Source organism: Pagrus pagrus (genome assembly GCF_965226575.1).
Source record: "Pagrus pagrus genome assembly, chromosome: 13".
Taxonomy (NCBI): Eukaryota; Metazoa; Chordata; class Actinopteri; order Spariformes; family Sparidae; genus Pagrus; species Pagrus pagrus.
The window spans coordinates 30,874,136-30,888,637 of record NC_140197.1 but is presented as its reverse complement, the minus strand read 5'-3'; the positions used below and the strand labels follow the sequence as shown (position 1 = coordinate 30,888,637).

General features: G+C 46.1%; 1 protein-coding gene across 1 annotated transcript in view; it reads right to left on the bottom strand.

The window, feature by feature from the left end:
- Nucleotides 1-389: 389 nt before the first annotated feature.
- Nucleotides 390-14,502, bottom strand: part of fbxl19 (F-box and leucine rich repeat protein 19) — a 21,106-nt gene continuing 6,993 nt past the window's right edge. Inside the window, exons 3-11 of the mRNA XM_084370373.1 lie at nt 13,744-13,887; nt 11,518-11,604; nt 9,648-9,833; nt 9,526-9,558; nt 7,746-9,037; nt 7,490-7,653; nt 6,936-7,097; nt 6,092-6,313; nt 390-5,633 (exon numbers count right to left, since the gene is read on the bottom strand). Of these exons, the coding sequence (XP_084226499.1) occupies nt 5,350-5,633; nt 6,092-6,313; nt 6,936-7,097; nt 7,490-7,653; nt 7,746-9,037; nt 9,526-9,558; nt 9,648-9,833; nt 11,518-11,604; nt 13,744-13,887 (2,574 nt within the window). The 3' untranslated portion in view covers nt 390-5,349. The remainder of the gene's footprint in view (nt 5,634-6,091; nt 6,314-6,935; nt 7,098-7,489; nt 7,654-7,745; nt 9,038-9,525; nt 9,559-9,647; nt 9,834-11,517; nt 11,605-13,743; nt 13,888-14,502) is intronic.

Sequence of the window (14,502 nt, the reverse complement as noted above, 5' to 3'; positions counted from 1 at the left end):
AGCTGATCGCCACAATCACTGTTTGTATCTGATAACTGATAAAAATGAGTTACTTTGGCTCTGATACAGAATGTAATCTGTAAAGTAACTAGTAACTAATGCTGTCAGATAAATGTAGTGGAGAAGTATAAAGTAACAGAAAATGGAAATACTTCAGGATTGTACATTAGCACAGAACTTGAGTAAATGTACTTAGTTACTTTCCACTTTTGTGATCACAACAATTAAATGTGATGAGTGAAGAGTTTCATGTTAATACACAACTTATACAATAAATGATGTCATATTATTATTATTATTATATATATAGCGATGACATCAGTGTCTGCGATGACGTCAGTGTCTGCGATGTTGTCGGAGTGTTTGTGAACAAACAGGACGACAGGAAGTAAAAACAAACCCATTGCTTCTTTATTAGTTAGTCATTGTACAGTAGTCACTCATACGTAGCTGCCTTGAGTTGGTCTTTTTGTGTCACTTTTTACTTTTTGTTCCAACTTCTTCCTCAATTTTTTTCATCAACACGGCGGAAGAGTCATGGACAAAGTATAAAAAAAGAACAAAAAGCAAACAAAGAAAAGAAAGTCGGGATAAAATGCCCCTTTTCACAACAAAAACTACATTTGGCAAAAGGCGAGGATGAAGGTGATCTCGATGATGATCCAGTGCATCTTTAAAACATCCATAAAGAGATGAGAGCTTTACTAAGATACAGAAGAGGGAGGAGCTGAGATATGTCTGGGCGTCTGATTGGATAAGAGCTTTCAGGAGTCGGGGATTATCGTCCAATCAGATTTGAACTCCTCACCTGTTGCTAGGTGAAGTCTGAAGCTGTGATATGCATCGTTAACAGAATGTTATAGTCACAGTAAAAAAACAACTAAATCACCGAATACAAAAAATAAAATATAAAACTGACCCACAGCGAAACATTGATCTGGTGTGTTTATGGCACAATGAGGCGATTGGCTGGCGAGCAGCACGACGTCATGGCGATTTTAAAATTTATCTACGAATACTTTTTATTTCCTGCACAACGACAACGGGTCCAAACCTCCACCACCGAGCAGGAACCAGACAGGAAGTGATGCGTTACCTCCACTGCACTGCTGCGACTCATCATTTTGAATCTAATAATATTCATCTTTATTTGTACCTAGAACCTCCAACTTCCAAGCTAACACCAGTTAGCTTGCTAATGTCTACTAATTAACTGAGCTAGCTAATGAGCTAACAGGCTAGCACTGCAGGTCACAGGTTTGGATAAACACATAATGGTGGTTTTCCCGCTCATTTTCCCGACATCTTGAATCAGCTGTTTGTTCATCGGTTTTATCTTCAATTGCAGAGTTGAACGATAAAACCTGCAAGCTAATGTGCAACTGTGATGCTAACATGGTACCATGTAGCTAACCAACCAAGCCAGTGTTAGCTTTTTAGCTAAGCGTACTAATGCACTAAAACATTAGGTAATTAAAATTGAAGGTCTTACATTTTAGAAATTAACTGTCAGATTTTAAAACCGTGGAATTGAATTTCTTTGTGAGGAGCGACCTGCATGTGAGTGAGCTCATCAGCTAATGTTAGCATAGCTTGATAATAGCTTCTGTCATTTAAATATTCTTTTACTATTTTACCTTCCATTGCAGAGTTGAGCAAAAAAATAGCAAGTTAACATGCAAATATGATGCTAACATATGCGGCTAGCATTGAAAGAGCTAACCAACATTGCACAAGTCAGTGTTGGCTTGTAACCTTGAAATAGTTCATTAAAAGCAGAGCTAACGTTTGGGGAATTCAAACTGGAATACTGACACAAAATCTTCATTAGCTTGCTAGCTTATGTTAGCTATCCACTGATGGTGGCTGCTTTCCTGCTCATTATTATTATCTAATTGTAGATTCTCATTTACGTCCTCAGTTTTTCTGAGTTCAGTGCAGTCGAGGTAATGCAACAGTTACTGACACAACGCTTGAAACTGAGCTAGCTAGCTAACGTGATACTGTGCGGCTAACGTGCACCACGCTAACCAACATGCTAGCCAGTACAAGGCGCCACTCTACCCTGAAAAGCATAAATATTCATTATTTCCTCATTATAATAAGTGTAGTCCATCATTTGTTTGGCTGTTTGATTTGTCGTTTACATCCAGAAATTCAACAACATGAAAAATGATGTAAATAATATTTACGACCCCCCCGTCCCCCCCCCTCCCCTCAGTGCCACTGCCTCACATGATTGACAGCTCGTTTACACACAATCAAATTAAACATCAGACAGTCGCAGCTGAAACGCTGAAGACTGAAGATGAATCTGATCATCAGCGCCTCATTTGTCAAAACATCAGCTGAGAAAACATCTGATTCGCTTTGATTTCTGGGTTTTTGTGACATCAGAACCGAACAGATCCTGATGTCAAACTCAGAACCACAGGTTTTCATAAGTGAGGCTGCCGACAGAACTACGGAAGCTCATTGTGGCCAAAAAACAAAACAGATGAAGGAATAAAAAAAATGACAATCTTTATGGTTAATCTGAATTATGAGACAGCGAGTCGAGTCGACTCGAGTGTCAATTTTGACTTTTGATTTTAATGAGACGGCAAGTCGAGATTATTAAAATCAGAATTCTGACGTGAGAACTGAAGATCACGAGACCGAGTCCAGATTATGACTCGGTTTGGTTTTTCTTCTGTTCGTGGCACAAATGAGCTTCAATAGGACAGAATCAGACTCAGCAAACAGGAAGATCATCATGTAGAAAACAAAACAACACATCCGTTCAGATAAATGGACCTGCTCAGATAAATGGACCTGCTGCCAACAGAACCGAGTGCGAGACAAAAAAAAAAAAAACTTTCTCTCGTGCAGGAATGTGTTGGGACTGGATGGGAGTGCTGCTGCGGCACTAAATAAATTAAAACCTGATTTAAAGAGAAACAAAAGGAAAAAAAAGAAAATACTCCTGAGAAACAACATGGTCGATCGGTTCTGATCGGAGGAGACGAACACAGACGGGACGAAGATGAAGACGAAGACGAAGACGAAGACGAAGACGAAGAAGAGAAGATGAACGATTGAGGCGAATGTTGAAGACACTGAGGCTCAGTTTCAGCTGTCGGTCTGAACACACACACACACACACACACACACACACACACACACACACACACGCACACACAGGTGCAAGCACACACATGCACGCACGCACGCACACACACACACACACACACACACGCACACGCACACACAGGCGCAAGCACACACATGCACGCACGCACACACGCACACACGCACACACACACAGAGGAGGAAGCAGGAAGGAAAAACACCTGGAACCAGAACCACACCTGAACAACCTTCAGCTGCGACACCTCTGATTGGACGCCGTTTAAAGGAACAGTCTGACATTTTACACGACAGGTCTGCTTAGCCTAGCTTAGCACAAACACTGGAAGCAGGAGGAAACCGTTAGCCTAGCCGCCTCTGTGGTTTTACTGTGAGCAGCGATCAGAGCTGAACGTCTGGTCACATTCATCACCATTAGAGCTAGGCTAAACACTGATGCATTTAGCCTAGCTTAGCACAAACACTGGAAGCAGAGGGAAACTGTTAGCTTCACCCCCAAAACTGCTAGCTTCACACTCAGATGTTTGGCTGTGCAGAAACACGTCTGCTCAAGGAACAGGACAGTCTGAACGTCGTGTACAGAGACTGGAGGACGAGGGGACGCTGCTGAAGACAGATCCTGGACCCGTCTGCTGAAGACAGATCCTGGACCCGTCTGCTGAAGACAGATCCTGGACCCGTCTGCTGAAGACAGATCCTGGACCAGCCCGCTGACGATTTGAAAGAGACAGCTGATCTGTGGACTCTTTACTGCTCCTGAAGATCACACGCTCTGAATCAGTCTGGTGAGGTCACTTCCTGTTTACTGACTAAAAAGTCGATTTGATTGGAGTCGTCTTCACATAAAGTCGAGTCCGAACGTCTGACAACACAGAACCAGTCTGTCGTATCGTCACGGCAACCTGGAAATAATCTGAAAGAGTCTCTGTGACTTCTGACACATGATGAGATGTTTGGAGCTGAGACGACATGTCTGCCTCCTCACTGGGTTCATACAATCATCACACACACAGACACACACACACACACACACACACACACACACACACTCTGACTGCAGCCTCGACAGCGAGCGTTGATCCTCTCATGAATGAAGACGACTCGACTGACTGATCTGAGGTCTGATTATCAAACTTCAGCTTCGTCTCAGGAAACAGAGTCCGTCTGAAATGCGACAGTTGATTCATTAACAGATGATTCAACAGGAAGCAGCAGGTAGGAGACGACCGGCTGCTTCTGGTCCTACGTGACACTGAACCGAGTCTCTTTGGGTTTTTGACTGCTGGTTGGACAAAACGAGACATCTGAAGACGTCATCTTGGTTTTTTTCACTGATGTTGCTCAGCAGATTCCTGTTTCTTTCATCGTCCGTCCACCTCAGCACGGGACCGAGCCCTCTGCAGAGAGGCTCTCTAACTGCACCAGACTTCATACAAAAAAGATGCATTTCTAGAGCAGCACTCAAACACTTCAGGACACGTCGTCCACCCAGACTCAGACGAGCTCTGTCGGCCTAAATCCAACACTGTCTGTTCTGATCCTGCGTCAGACCCAAATATCAGACTGTCCTCAGTTCAAACATCAAACCTCAAGTGTTTCTGACTTCCTGTGAGGGTGGGGTCAGGGGTCAGGGGTCAAGGTTTAATGTCACCTTTCAAACCACAGCAACGAAATCTGGACAACATCAAGTTTTAATTTTCCACTTTTCTCTGTCCTGCAGCTACTGACGAGCAGGTGGATGTCTGGCATGATGATTGGTCGTTGGATGGAAGGGAAGGAAGGAAGGAAGGAAGGAAGGAAGGAAGGAAGGAAGGAAGTAGGGAAGGAAAGGAGTGTTGGGGTGATGTTTCAAAGGTTAAGGGTCATTTACAGTAAACTACAGATATATACACACACCCAAAATTGTACAGAGAACAAATATGTACATGCTCAGGGTTTCTAATTCTTTTTACTATTACCGACAATTTTCCCAAAATATCCTCCTCCTCCTCCTCCTCCTCCTCCTCCTCCTCCTCCTCCTCCTCCTCCTCCTCCTCCTCCTCTTCTGTGGTGGCTGTACTCGCCAACAAAACAAAACCTTTTCCAACAGGAGAAGTTGCTCAGGTCCCTCCTCCTTCCTCCTCCTCTACCTCACCTGTCTGTAGTGTAATGAGGTGGGAGGCGGGGCTTGTAGGACGCCTGGACCAATGACTCGAGTGTCACGTGACATCGTGGAGGACTTTAGCTGTTCTTTAGCAGCGTTCTGTCTTCAGGAGGACAGGAGGAGGAGGAGGACGAGGACGAGGAGGAGGAGGCTGACGTAGCGGAGGAGGATGAAGCAGCGACCGTGGTGGTGGCAGAGGAGGTGGAGGTGGAGGAGGAGGAGGAGGAGGTGGCGTGTGACGGGAAGGAGAGCAGCTGTCCGGTCTCAGAGGAGAGGAGGGAGCAGGAGCGCAGGTCCACCGTCTGCAGGGAGGTGCAGCGCCGCAGCAACGGGACGCACTGCTCCGTCACCTTCACACAGCCTGCAACACAGACGGCGTCAGTACTACAGTACTACAGAAGTACTACAGTACTACAACAGTACAACAGAAGTACTACAGTACTACAACAGTACTACAGTCCTGCAGCAGTACAGCAGTACTGTACTACAGTACTACAACAGTACTATAACAGTACTACAGCAGTACTGTACTACAGTACTACAGCAGTGCTACAGTAGTACTACAGCAGTACTACAGCAGTACTACAGTACTACAACAGTACTACAGCAGTACTACAGTACTACAGCAGTACTACAACAGTACTGTACTAAAGTACTACTACAGTACTACAGCAGTACTGTACTAAAGTACTACTACAGTACTACAGCAGTACTACAGTGACAATAAAACTGCACTTGTAGTAGACGTGCAGCAGTCGGATGTGTAGAACAGGTCGGGTTCTGACGGGTCAGCACCTCCAGCCTGACTCTGGTCTTTACCTGCCAGGTTGATGTGGGTGAGGCTCTCTCTCAGGGGGGAGATGGGGGAGCTGAGGGTGTGCACCGCCTGGTCCGTGACGCTCCCGCACTGACTCAGGTCCAACCTGGTCAGGTGAGGAACGTAACGCACCAACAGACGAGACGACGCGTCCGTCAGGTCCAAACCGGCCAATCGCAGCTCTGTCACGTTCTGGAAACGCCCCACTCTGGTTTCACCGTGAGCTGATCGACCAATCAGAGAGCAGAGAACATGTGAGAGACAGTTTGTTTTTGTTTCACTATAAAATAATCAAACTCATTTGTTTTCATATGTTCAGACACCTTCAGAGTAAAAGTGTCTTTTACAGCGGACCGCGAGCCGCCAGTCTGGTCCTCCTTTTCTCAGAATCCAGACAGAACGCAGCATATCGGGTCTGTTGTGGTCGCCGCTACGACGCCCAGGACGGTACACTTTCTGCCCCTCCACTGCTATGTAAGTCCAAGGCGTCGATGTGGCGGCAGTTGCGTGACATGGGCGGAGGTGTCGATGACGTGCACTGTTGTGTGAGCTTTAAAAGCAGGAACCAGCTGATCGCAGCAGTCAGTTCATCACTTCATCTGCAGACGACAAGATGAGCAACTGGAAAGCCGCCGAGATCCGGGAGATGCTAACCATCACGCCGAGATCACTCGTCACTGTTCACGCCCGACGTCGTGCGTCACGTCACGTCTCATGTTCACGCCGACCCCAGTGGGTAGGGAGGAATATTACACCTCCGTTTCACAGAGACAAGGCGGCAGACTGCAGCCTTTACCTGGCTGCACATGTGGCACATTTTCTAACTAAGAGGGGCTAGCGTCTCACCTGTCCTGGTGTCAGGTGGGGGGGCCAGCAGCTCTCTCAGGTGAGAGTCTTTGAGGTCCTCCACTCTGCTGAGGTCCAGCAGCTTCAGGCAGGGACAGACGGCCTGACACAGAGCAGAGACCACCGGCCACGGACACCCAGACACATTCAACTCCAACAGACCTGAACAGGACAGAGAGGACAGGTGAGACGCACAGGTGAGAGGCACAGGTGAGAGGCACAGGTGAGAGGCACAGGTGAGAGGCACAGGTGAGAGTCTGTGGGTGAAAAACCAGCTGAAAGCTCCAGAAGTTAACACTGAGTTCAGTTCAGTTAGTTTAAGTCTCTGCTCATCCCGATTTGAAAACACCGTGTTTTCTCTGTGGAGTCTGGTACAGACACCTTCAGTGTCTCAGGTAGAGCTACTCACTCTGTTTTACATCTCTGATGTCACACAGCTGAATATAAACAACAACGAGCGTTACAGACTTTTCTTTTCAAGCAGTTTCTGACAGAGTGGACAGTCAGTGCTGCAGACAACAGGCAAACAGGTACACAGGAAGTGCTGGCAGCACCTTGTAAGCGGTTGATGAGCCACATCAGCTGTTTCTTGGAGATGTTGGTATAACCCAGGTTGAGTGAGACGGGCTGTCGGCGGATGATACCACTCAGCATGGGGGGGGTGATGGAGCGCTGCCGGCTCAGATCGATCTGAGTCCACAACCGTTTATCACAACACCTGAAGAAGACACACACACACACACACACACACACAGTATGTTAGAGAGCAACCTCTTTCAGAACAGATGATGTCAGCGTGATGTCACTCACCAGCGGCTCCAGGTGCGGCAGACTCTCATGCAGACACACAGCTCTCTCTGGCTCAGGTGAGTGAACACTCGCAGCCACACGTCCCGCGTCATGATGTGGGAGGAGCCAGAGTCCAGCGGCAGGCAGCTGGGCTCGGGGCAGGTGGGGGGAGGCCTCACCAGGTGTCTCTCCATCTGAATGGGCCGGGGCGGCGAGGGCACCGCCGGAGGGCTGCGCTTCATCATCTGAGAGCGCGGGGCGAGACGGGACGGCTGCGAGCAGGGAGACGCTGCCATGGCCGACATCATCAGGCCGCCTCCCCCCGGGCCTCCTCCCCCGTTGGAGGTGGGGATGGAGGCGGAGGAGGAGGTGCTGTTGTTTCTGGACGTCTGGTTCTTACTGTTGCTACGGATCTTGTTGCCGCGGCTTCCGCTGCCTTTGGTCCCGCCCCCTCCTCCCCCACTGTGTCTGTGATTGGTCAGAACACCGCTGGCGTTCTCCTTCTCCCCTCCCTCCCTCCCCCCTCCTGTCCCTCCTCGTGTCCGTCCGTTGCGCGCCTCCTGCCCATTGCTGCGCTGCTTCCCCGTGAAGCCGTCGTGCTGCGAAGACGGCGGCATCTGATTGGAGGAGAGGGGTGAGGGCGGGGGGAGGGAGGCGGAGTTTTTCCTGGTCCTGTCAGAGGTGGGCGTGTCCTCCTCCTCTCCATCAAGCAGTCCTCCTTTCCGTCCTCGCTGAGGTAACCCCGCCTCACCTCCTCTCCGCCGTGCCTTCTCCCCGCCCCCCCCTCCCTGCTCCTCCTCCCTTACCTCCTCCTCCCCCCTCCCTCCCTCCCCCTCCGACTCCTCGCTGGCACTGAAGCCCAGCTCGGCCAGGCGGCGCTCCCTTTCCCTCTCTCTCTCCCGCTCGGTGCGGCTCCTCTCTCGCTCCGCCCGCCCTCCGCTGCTGTTGCCGTAGACAACGGGAGGAGGCGGGGCGGGGGAGGATGATGATGGCGAGGAGCCTCCCCCTGCCTGCTCCCCCCTGAGGGAGTCGTCAGAGTCGGACTCTGAGTCAGACTCCGAGCTGGAGGAGGACGAGGACGAGGACTCGGGCCGGCGCTCCAGCAGACACATCCTCTTAAAACGCTCCAGTTTCTCTCGGTGATGGGAGCGCTGGTCTGCGCTCGACGTCCCCCCTGCTCCTCCCCCACCTCCCCCACCTCCTCCTCCCCCGGGCTGAGAAGAGGTCGTTGTCGAGGAGCCCTGAAGTCCTCCTGCTCCTCCTCCAGCTGAGGAGGTCGGGCCGTTGGACTCCACCGCCTCCTGTTTGGGTTTCTGATGGAGACAAAAAACTGAGATTAGATTCAACATACAAACCTGTCAGCACGTCCAAATTAACAGAAACGTGAATTTAAACGTGGATTTGTCTGAAAAATATGAAAAATGTCTCTAAACTGTTGTCGCGGCTGCTGAGGGACAGACGGACACTGAAGCTGTGGACATTTGACAGCTGAGTCTACCAGCTCACGTCATGGATCAGAAAACTTCTAATTCAGTAACAACTGTTTTAATGAAAACGTGTTGTAAACCAGTCCAGTGGAAGATAAGACGTCCGTCAGGCTGAGGACACACAAACCATCACTAACACGGCGACGTTCAGGGAATAAATCCACACTTTGGAGCTCAGCTGGAGGACTTCACGAGGTCACAGCAGTTTAACAGAGGAGTTAAAACGAACTGTGAAAAGTTCTGATGTTGTTGCTCGACTTGTTGACATATTTGCCATCAGTCCACTCGAACAACACTGAGCGAAGGTTTCGTACCTTTTTGAGGCGTTTCTCGTGGGCGCCCTTCATCTGAGAGAGAGACAGAAGAAGACAGACAGTCAGAGCGTGAACAGCTTCAACACATCAGCGTCACGTCAGAGCAGAACCAGACGGTTCACCTTCTTCTTGGGCCCGCTGTCCTGAGGCAGCTCCTTCTCCTTCTTCCTCTTGTGCCCCCCGTCCGTCCTCCCCCCCTCCTCCAGGGAGGGAGGGGCTTTCTTTTTAGGGGGAGGGTCGTCTGTGAGCTTCCAGCGGCCCACCTCGCCGTTATCCAGCCTGCGTTTCCCCGAGCCGTCGGCCTGGTCCTGGACAGGAACATCAAACTGATTCAGACGTCGGATTCAAAACAACCACAGGAAGTTTATTTTAATATAAAACCTGCTGGTGGAGCTGCAGAACTGACTCATCACAACCTACAACTGTCTGTTCTTAAACCCTAAACTGACCTATTAAATCCTATAAACCTATTTTAATTGTATGAAGACTTGACTCTCATTGACCCTGATCAGACCCTGTGACACCTCCGTCCTGAGTGACCGATCAGTGTTCAGCTCTCAGGCCGTCAGTTCACAGCTACATTGACCTGCGTCTGAGTGACCTCCTGTGATGTGATGTCACTTCCTGCTCTGTATGAAACAAACCCGTCCATCACTGACAAACAGACTCCATGTTTCTACTCAAAGACAGAAAGAAGTTCATGCAGAACATTTGCTGAATTTACAAGAAGGAACAAATCAGTCAGAATCAGTCAGAGACAGAGTTTCACACAGTTTATAAAGTGTCTCCAGCTCAACAACTCACTAAACTGACACATTTGTTAAGGGAGTCTGGGGACAAAGAAGTAGCCTATACTGGTTACTGTTTAGTGTGTTTGTAAAATGTGACATGTTTAGATCAATAAAATGTTTCTTCTTTCATAAATTGAGTGTAAATGGTGAAATCAGTGTAAACAGTGTGTTCAAACAGCTGCTAAATGTTGGCAGGTGAGACTTTAGCACTTTAGACACAGAAGCAGACAGGCTGGTACAGCCATGCTGCCACAAACTGACACTTTTTACAAGGAAACAAACAACTCACTGTTTTCATTTAATGCTGAATTTACAAGAAGGAGACAATGATTCAGAGTCTGTCAGAGACAGAGTTTCACTACGTTACAAAGTTTGTTTTAACTCAACAACTCTTAAAATCACTACATTTGTTAAGGGAGTCTGGTGGTGTTCTGTCACATGCAGCTCAGACCTCCTCACTGCATCTTGAGGGCGTTCACACCTGAGATCAGATCCCTCAGGACGGATGTTGATACCAGGTCTGAACAGGAACAACTTGTTTTATAATGAATCATATTATAAGAATAAAGTCTTACAGGGAAAAGGCTCTCACACACATTTTTTAAGAAAAATTAAAAAAGTTAAGTTTTCTTATAAAATCTAGATTTCACCTTAAGTGGAAAATTATTGTTAATAAATCTCAAAATGATTCTTGTAATTCCACAAACAAATAAAGTTGTTCTCACAGACGTTAATATATTCAGTAAAAACAATGCTAGGATAACGTTTACTGTAGAAAATAGAAAATATGAAACGATTTCTCTTAATATAACTTTATTCTCAGTCTCCGATGTGTTTGAGGAGCTTTAATACTCCTGTTCTGGGTACGGTGGCCATTTTAGGACATTTCAGACTGTTATCAGTTTCAGCGTGCTGACAAGAGAGATACTGTTGACAACAAATAATCAATTAACTGTCAACCGTTAAATTAATCTGACAATGTTTTTAAGTATTTTTTAAAGCCTTCACTCTGATGTCAGTTTATTAAACAATGAATATTTTCTGGTTTCTTTGCTCCTCTGGGACAAGAAACTGAATATCTTTGTGGAACTAACAAGACATTTGAAGACGTTGACCGATAGATGAACCGGTGTGTTGGACAGGTGGACCGGTGGACAGGTGTCCTCTCCCTCCACCAGTCTCAGTACTGGGGGACTCTTACCTTACTGGTTTTGCCCTCCTTGTGGCACTTGGGACACTCCCAGCAGTTTGGGATCTCATCGTTGATGATTCCTTCAGCTTTACCCATCTGAGACACAAACAGCACAAGATGGCGGCACAGCGACCGTCAGTTACACCTAACAACCACAGTGACTCAGCACTTCCTGCTGCTTCAAAATAAAAGCCAAGGCCAATAAATCATCTCTACTCAAAGGATTTTAATGTGAAAAAACTAACTTCTCGACTCAGTCACTTTTACAGACTAAGTTTTAATCTGTTTGCCACTGTCAGAATGTAACTAAGTATATTTACTCAAGTACTGTACTTAAGTACAACTTTGAGTTACTTGTACTTTACTTGAGTGTTTCCTTTTTCTGTAACTTTATACTTCACTACATTCTGGAGGCAAATATTGTACTTTTTTACTTCACTTCATTCAATAACTTTAGTTACTAGTTACTCTACAGACTACATGCTGCAGCAGAGCCATCGTAGCGTATTTCTTATTTATTTCATTGGCACAAACTGATGATCAGTAAAATGTTGAATATCAGATCGGTCAGAATAAATACATGGATCAGTTACTCTTACTGCTACTTAAGATACTTAAGTACATTAACATCAGATACTTTCAGGCTTTTACTCGAGTATGACTTCAGGATACTTTCATCAGTTTATCACAAACATTCAACATCAACACATCTGGAGATACGTGGTTTTCACTGGACAGGAAGGTAGTCTGAAAAGTAACTAAAGCTGAGTTACTTTACTTGAGTTTTTCCAGTACGTTGTAACTGATACTTTGAGTACATGTCAGATTACTTCTGTACTTTGACTGAAGTAGGATTTTGAATGCAGGACTTTTACTTGTAATGGATTACTTTTACTTTGTGGTATTGGTACATTTAACTTAAACAACAGATCTGAACACATTTTCTACCTCTCAGCGATGGAATGTAACTAAGTACATTTACTCAAGTACCGTACTTAAGTACCACTACACTGTGCAGAGGAAACATGATCTTTAATGTATTAAATAAGTTAAAAAAGGGTTCAAACGATCAGCTGATCGACAGGAAACGTGGATATTGATTCATCATTGAAGTTATTGATCCGGACATTTTGGAGAAATGATGGAGAAAACAGAAATATTACATTAAACTCTCATTATTGGACTTTTTGAACTATTAAATGTTAAATTATCATTTATTTTGAATTATTTCTGATACTTATCTTCTTCACTGATCGCAGCTTTGTTTTGTAAACTTTCAGCCCAAAATGTACTTTATATATTATTGTATGAAACGGTGTTTATCAGCAGGATATTAAAATTAAATAGATATTTTTGACCATCTCGATCAATTTATATATCCAAAATCTAACAATACATAGTTTCATATCATGATGCTCAGTCCCAATGACATCATTTTCCTCATAAAATTAAAACCATCTTTAATTTGTTTTCTTAAATTTAAAGCTTAATTCTCAAAAATTCCAACTTTTCCGTCTTTTGAAAATATTCTGATTACATCTTTAAATGTTTCAGATTTCTTTCTCTCCACACGACCTCTGAGGTTCTGTCGTAGTTTGGTCGCCTGACGTCGACCAGCAGGAAAATACTGTTTTATTTGTTGGCAGAGATTATTTCTGATGTTCTTCTATTTCTGTTTCTCTTCATTATTATTCTCTTTGTTGCTCTTTAATTCTCGGCTGCAGAGCCTCAGTTTCCCCTCAGGGTTAAAAAAACCCTCACAGCCTGTTCATGTTTGTGCTTGAAGAGAAAGACGGAGAGGATTTATTCCTGCGTTGTGATTTCTCCTGCCTGGTGTCCAAGGTAACAAACAAAACTCATTGGTGGTTCCAGTCAGGCAGGTTGTCCTGTACAGTGTGTTCTGCCTTCATCATCCACACATTACAGCAGCGAGCAACATGATCCTTCAATCAATCTGAGGTTATTTGGGGAAATGTCTGAGGGGGATTTGTGGAGATGTGCAGAAGACTGACGAGAGGCAAAGTTTAAAGAAGAATTGAGTATCTTTATAATCTGGCTCTGATCATAACGTGGTGGCAAACACATCTGTTCATCAGTGAGAACATCGTTCACACATCTGTCTTTTTAACCCAAAATCTGCATTTCTGCAGCTGAGAGTGCAGAAACACCGAACACACCTGTGACGTTACAGTTAAATCAAGACGAGTTTTAATGAGAGCAGGTGTGACGACTGACCTTGAGGCAGCTGGGGTGGATGATCTCGTTGCAGATGGTGCACTCCATCAGAGAGAGGCTGAACTTCTCCTCCTCAGAGTCCACCGTGTCCTCCTTCCCCGCCTCGCCGCACGCAAAACACACCGCCGTGTGAGGCAACACCGGCTGGACAGAGAGAGAGGGAGACAGGTGAGTCAGACAGGTAGAGATACAGGTGGAGAGACAGGTGAGTCAGGCACCGGTCATGCTAGCAGCCATATTTAGACACAATGGTGCTGCGAGCTAAGCGCTAACATGTTGATGATTCACAGGTGATCATGAGTTTTTAGACACTTTAAAGCAGAAATGTTACATATTGTGTCTTTAATCGGTCGGTTTGTGTTTCTCGTGTGTTTCTCGTGTGATCGTCTGACAGTAAACTGAATCTCTCTGAACTGTCAAATAAACAAGTAAACTACAATTATTAATGGAGAAAAATAACTGAGATTAATCAATAATATTCAATCCTACACTACCCACAATGCAACAGGACAGCCAAGATTTGACATTGTGGTGTGTTTTGCTAGCAGCAGCTAATGTAGCCTGAAGTGACATCACACATTCCTGAAGCTTGGACAACAAAGAAAACTAATAACTGTTGGAAGATTAACGAGGAGGAGACGAGCTGCTCCGACTGATCCTCTGAGAAACCACCAGAGGGCTGCTGCTCCTCCTCCTCCTCCTCCTCCTCCTCCTCCTCCTCCCTCAAGGCGTTCATAACTGAAACCAACACATCCTCAT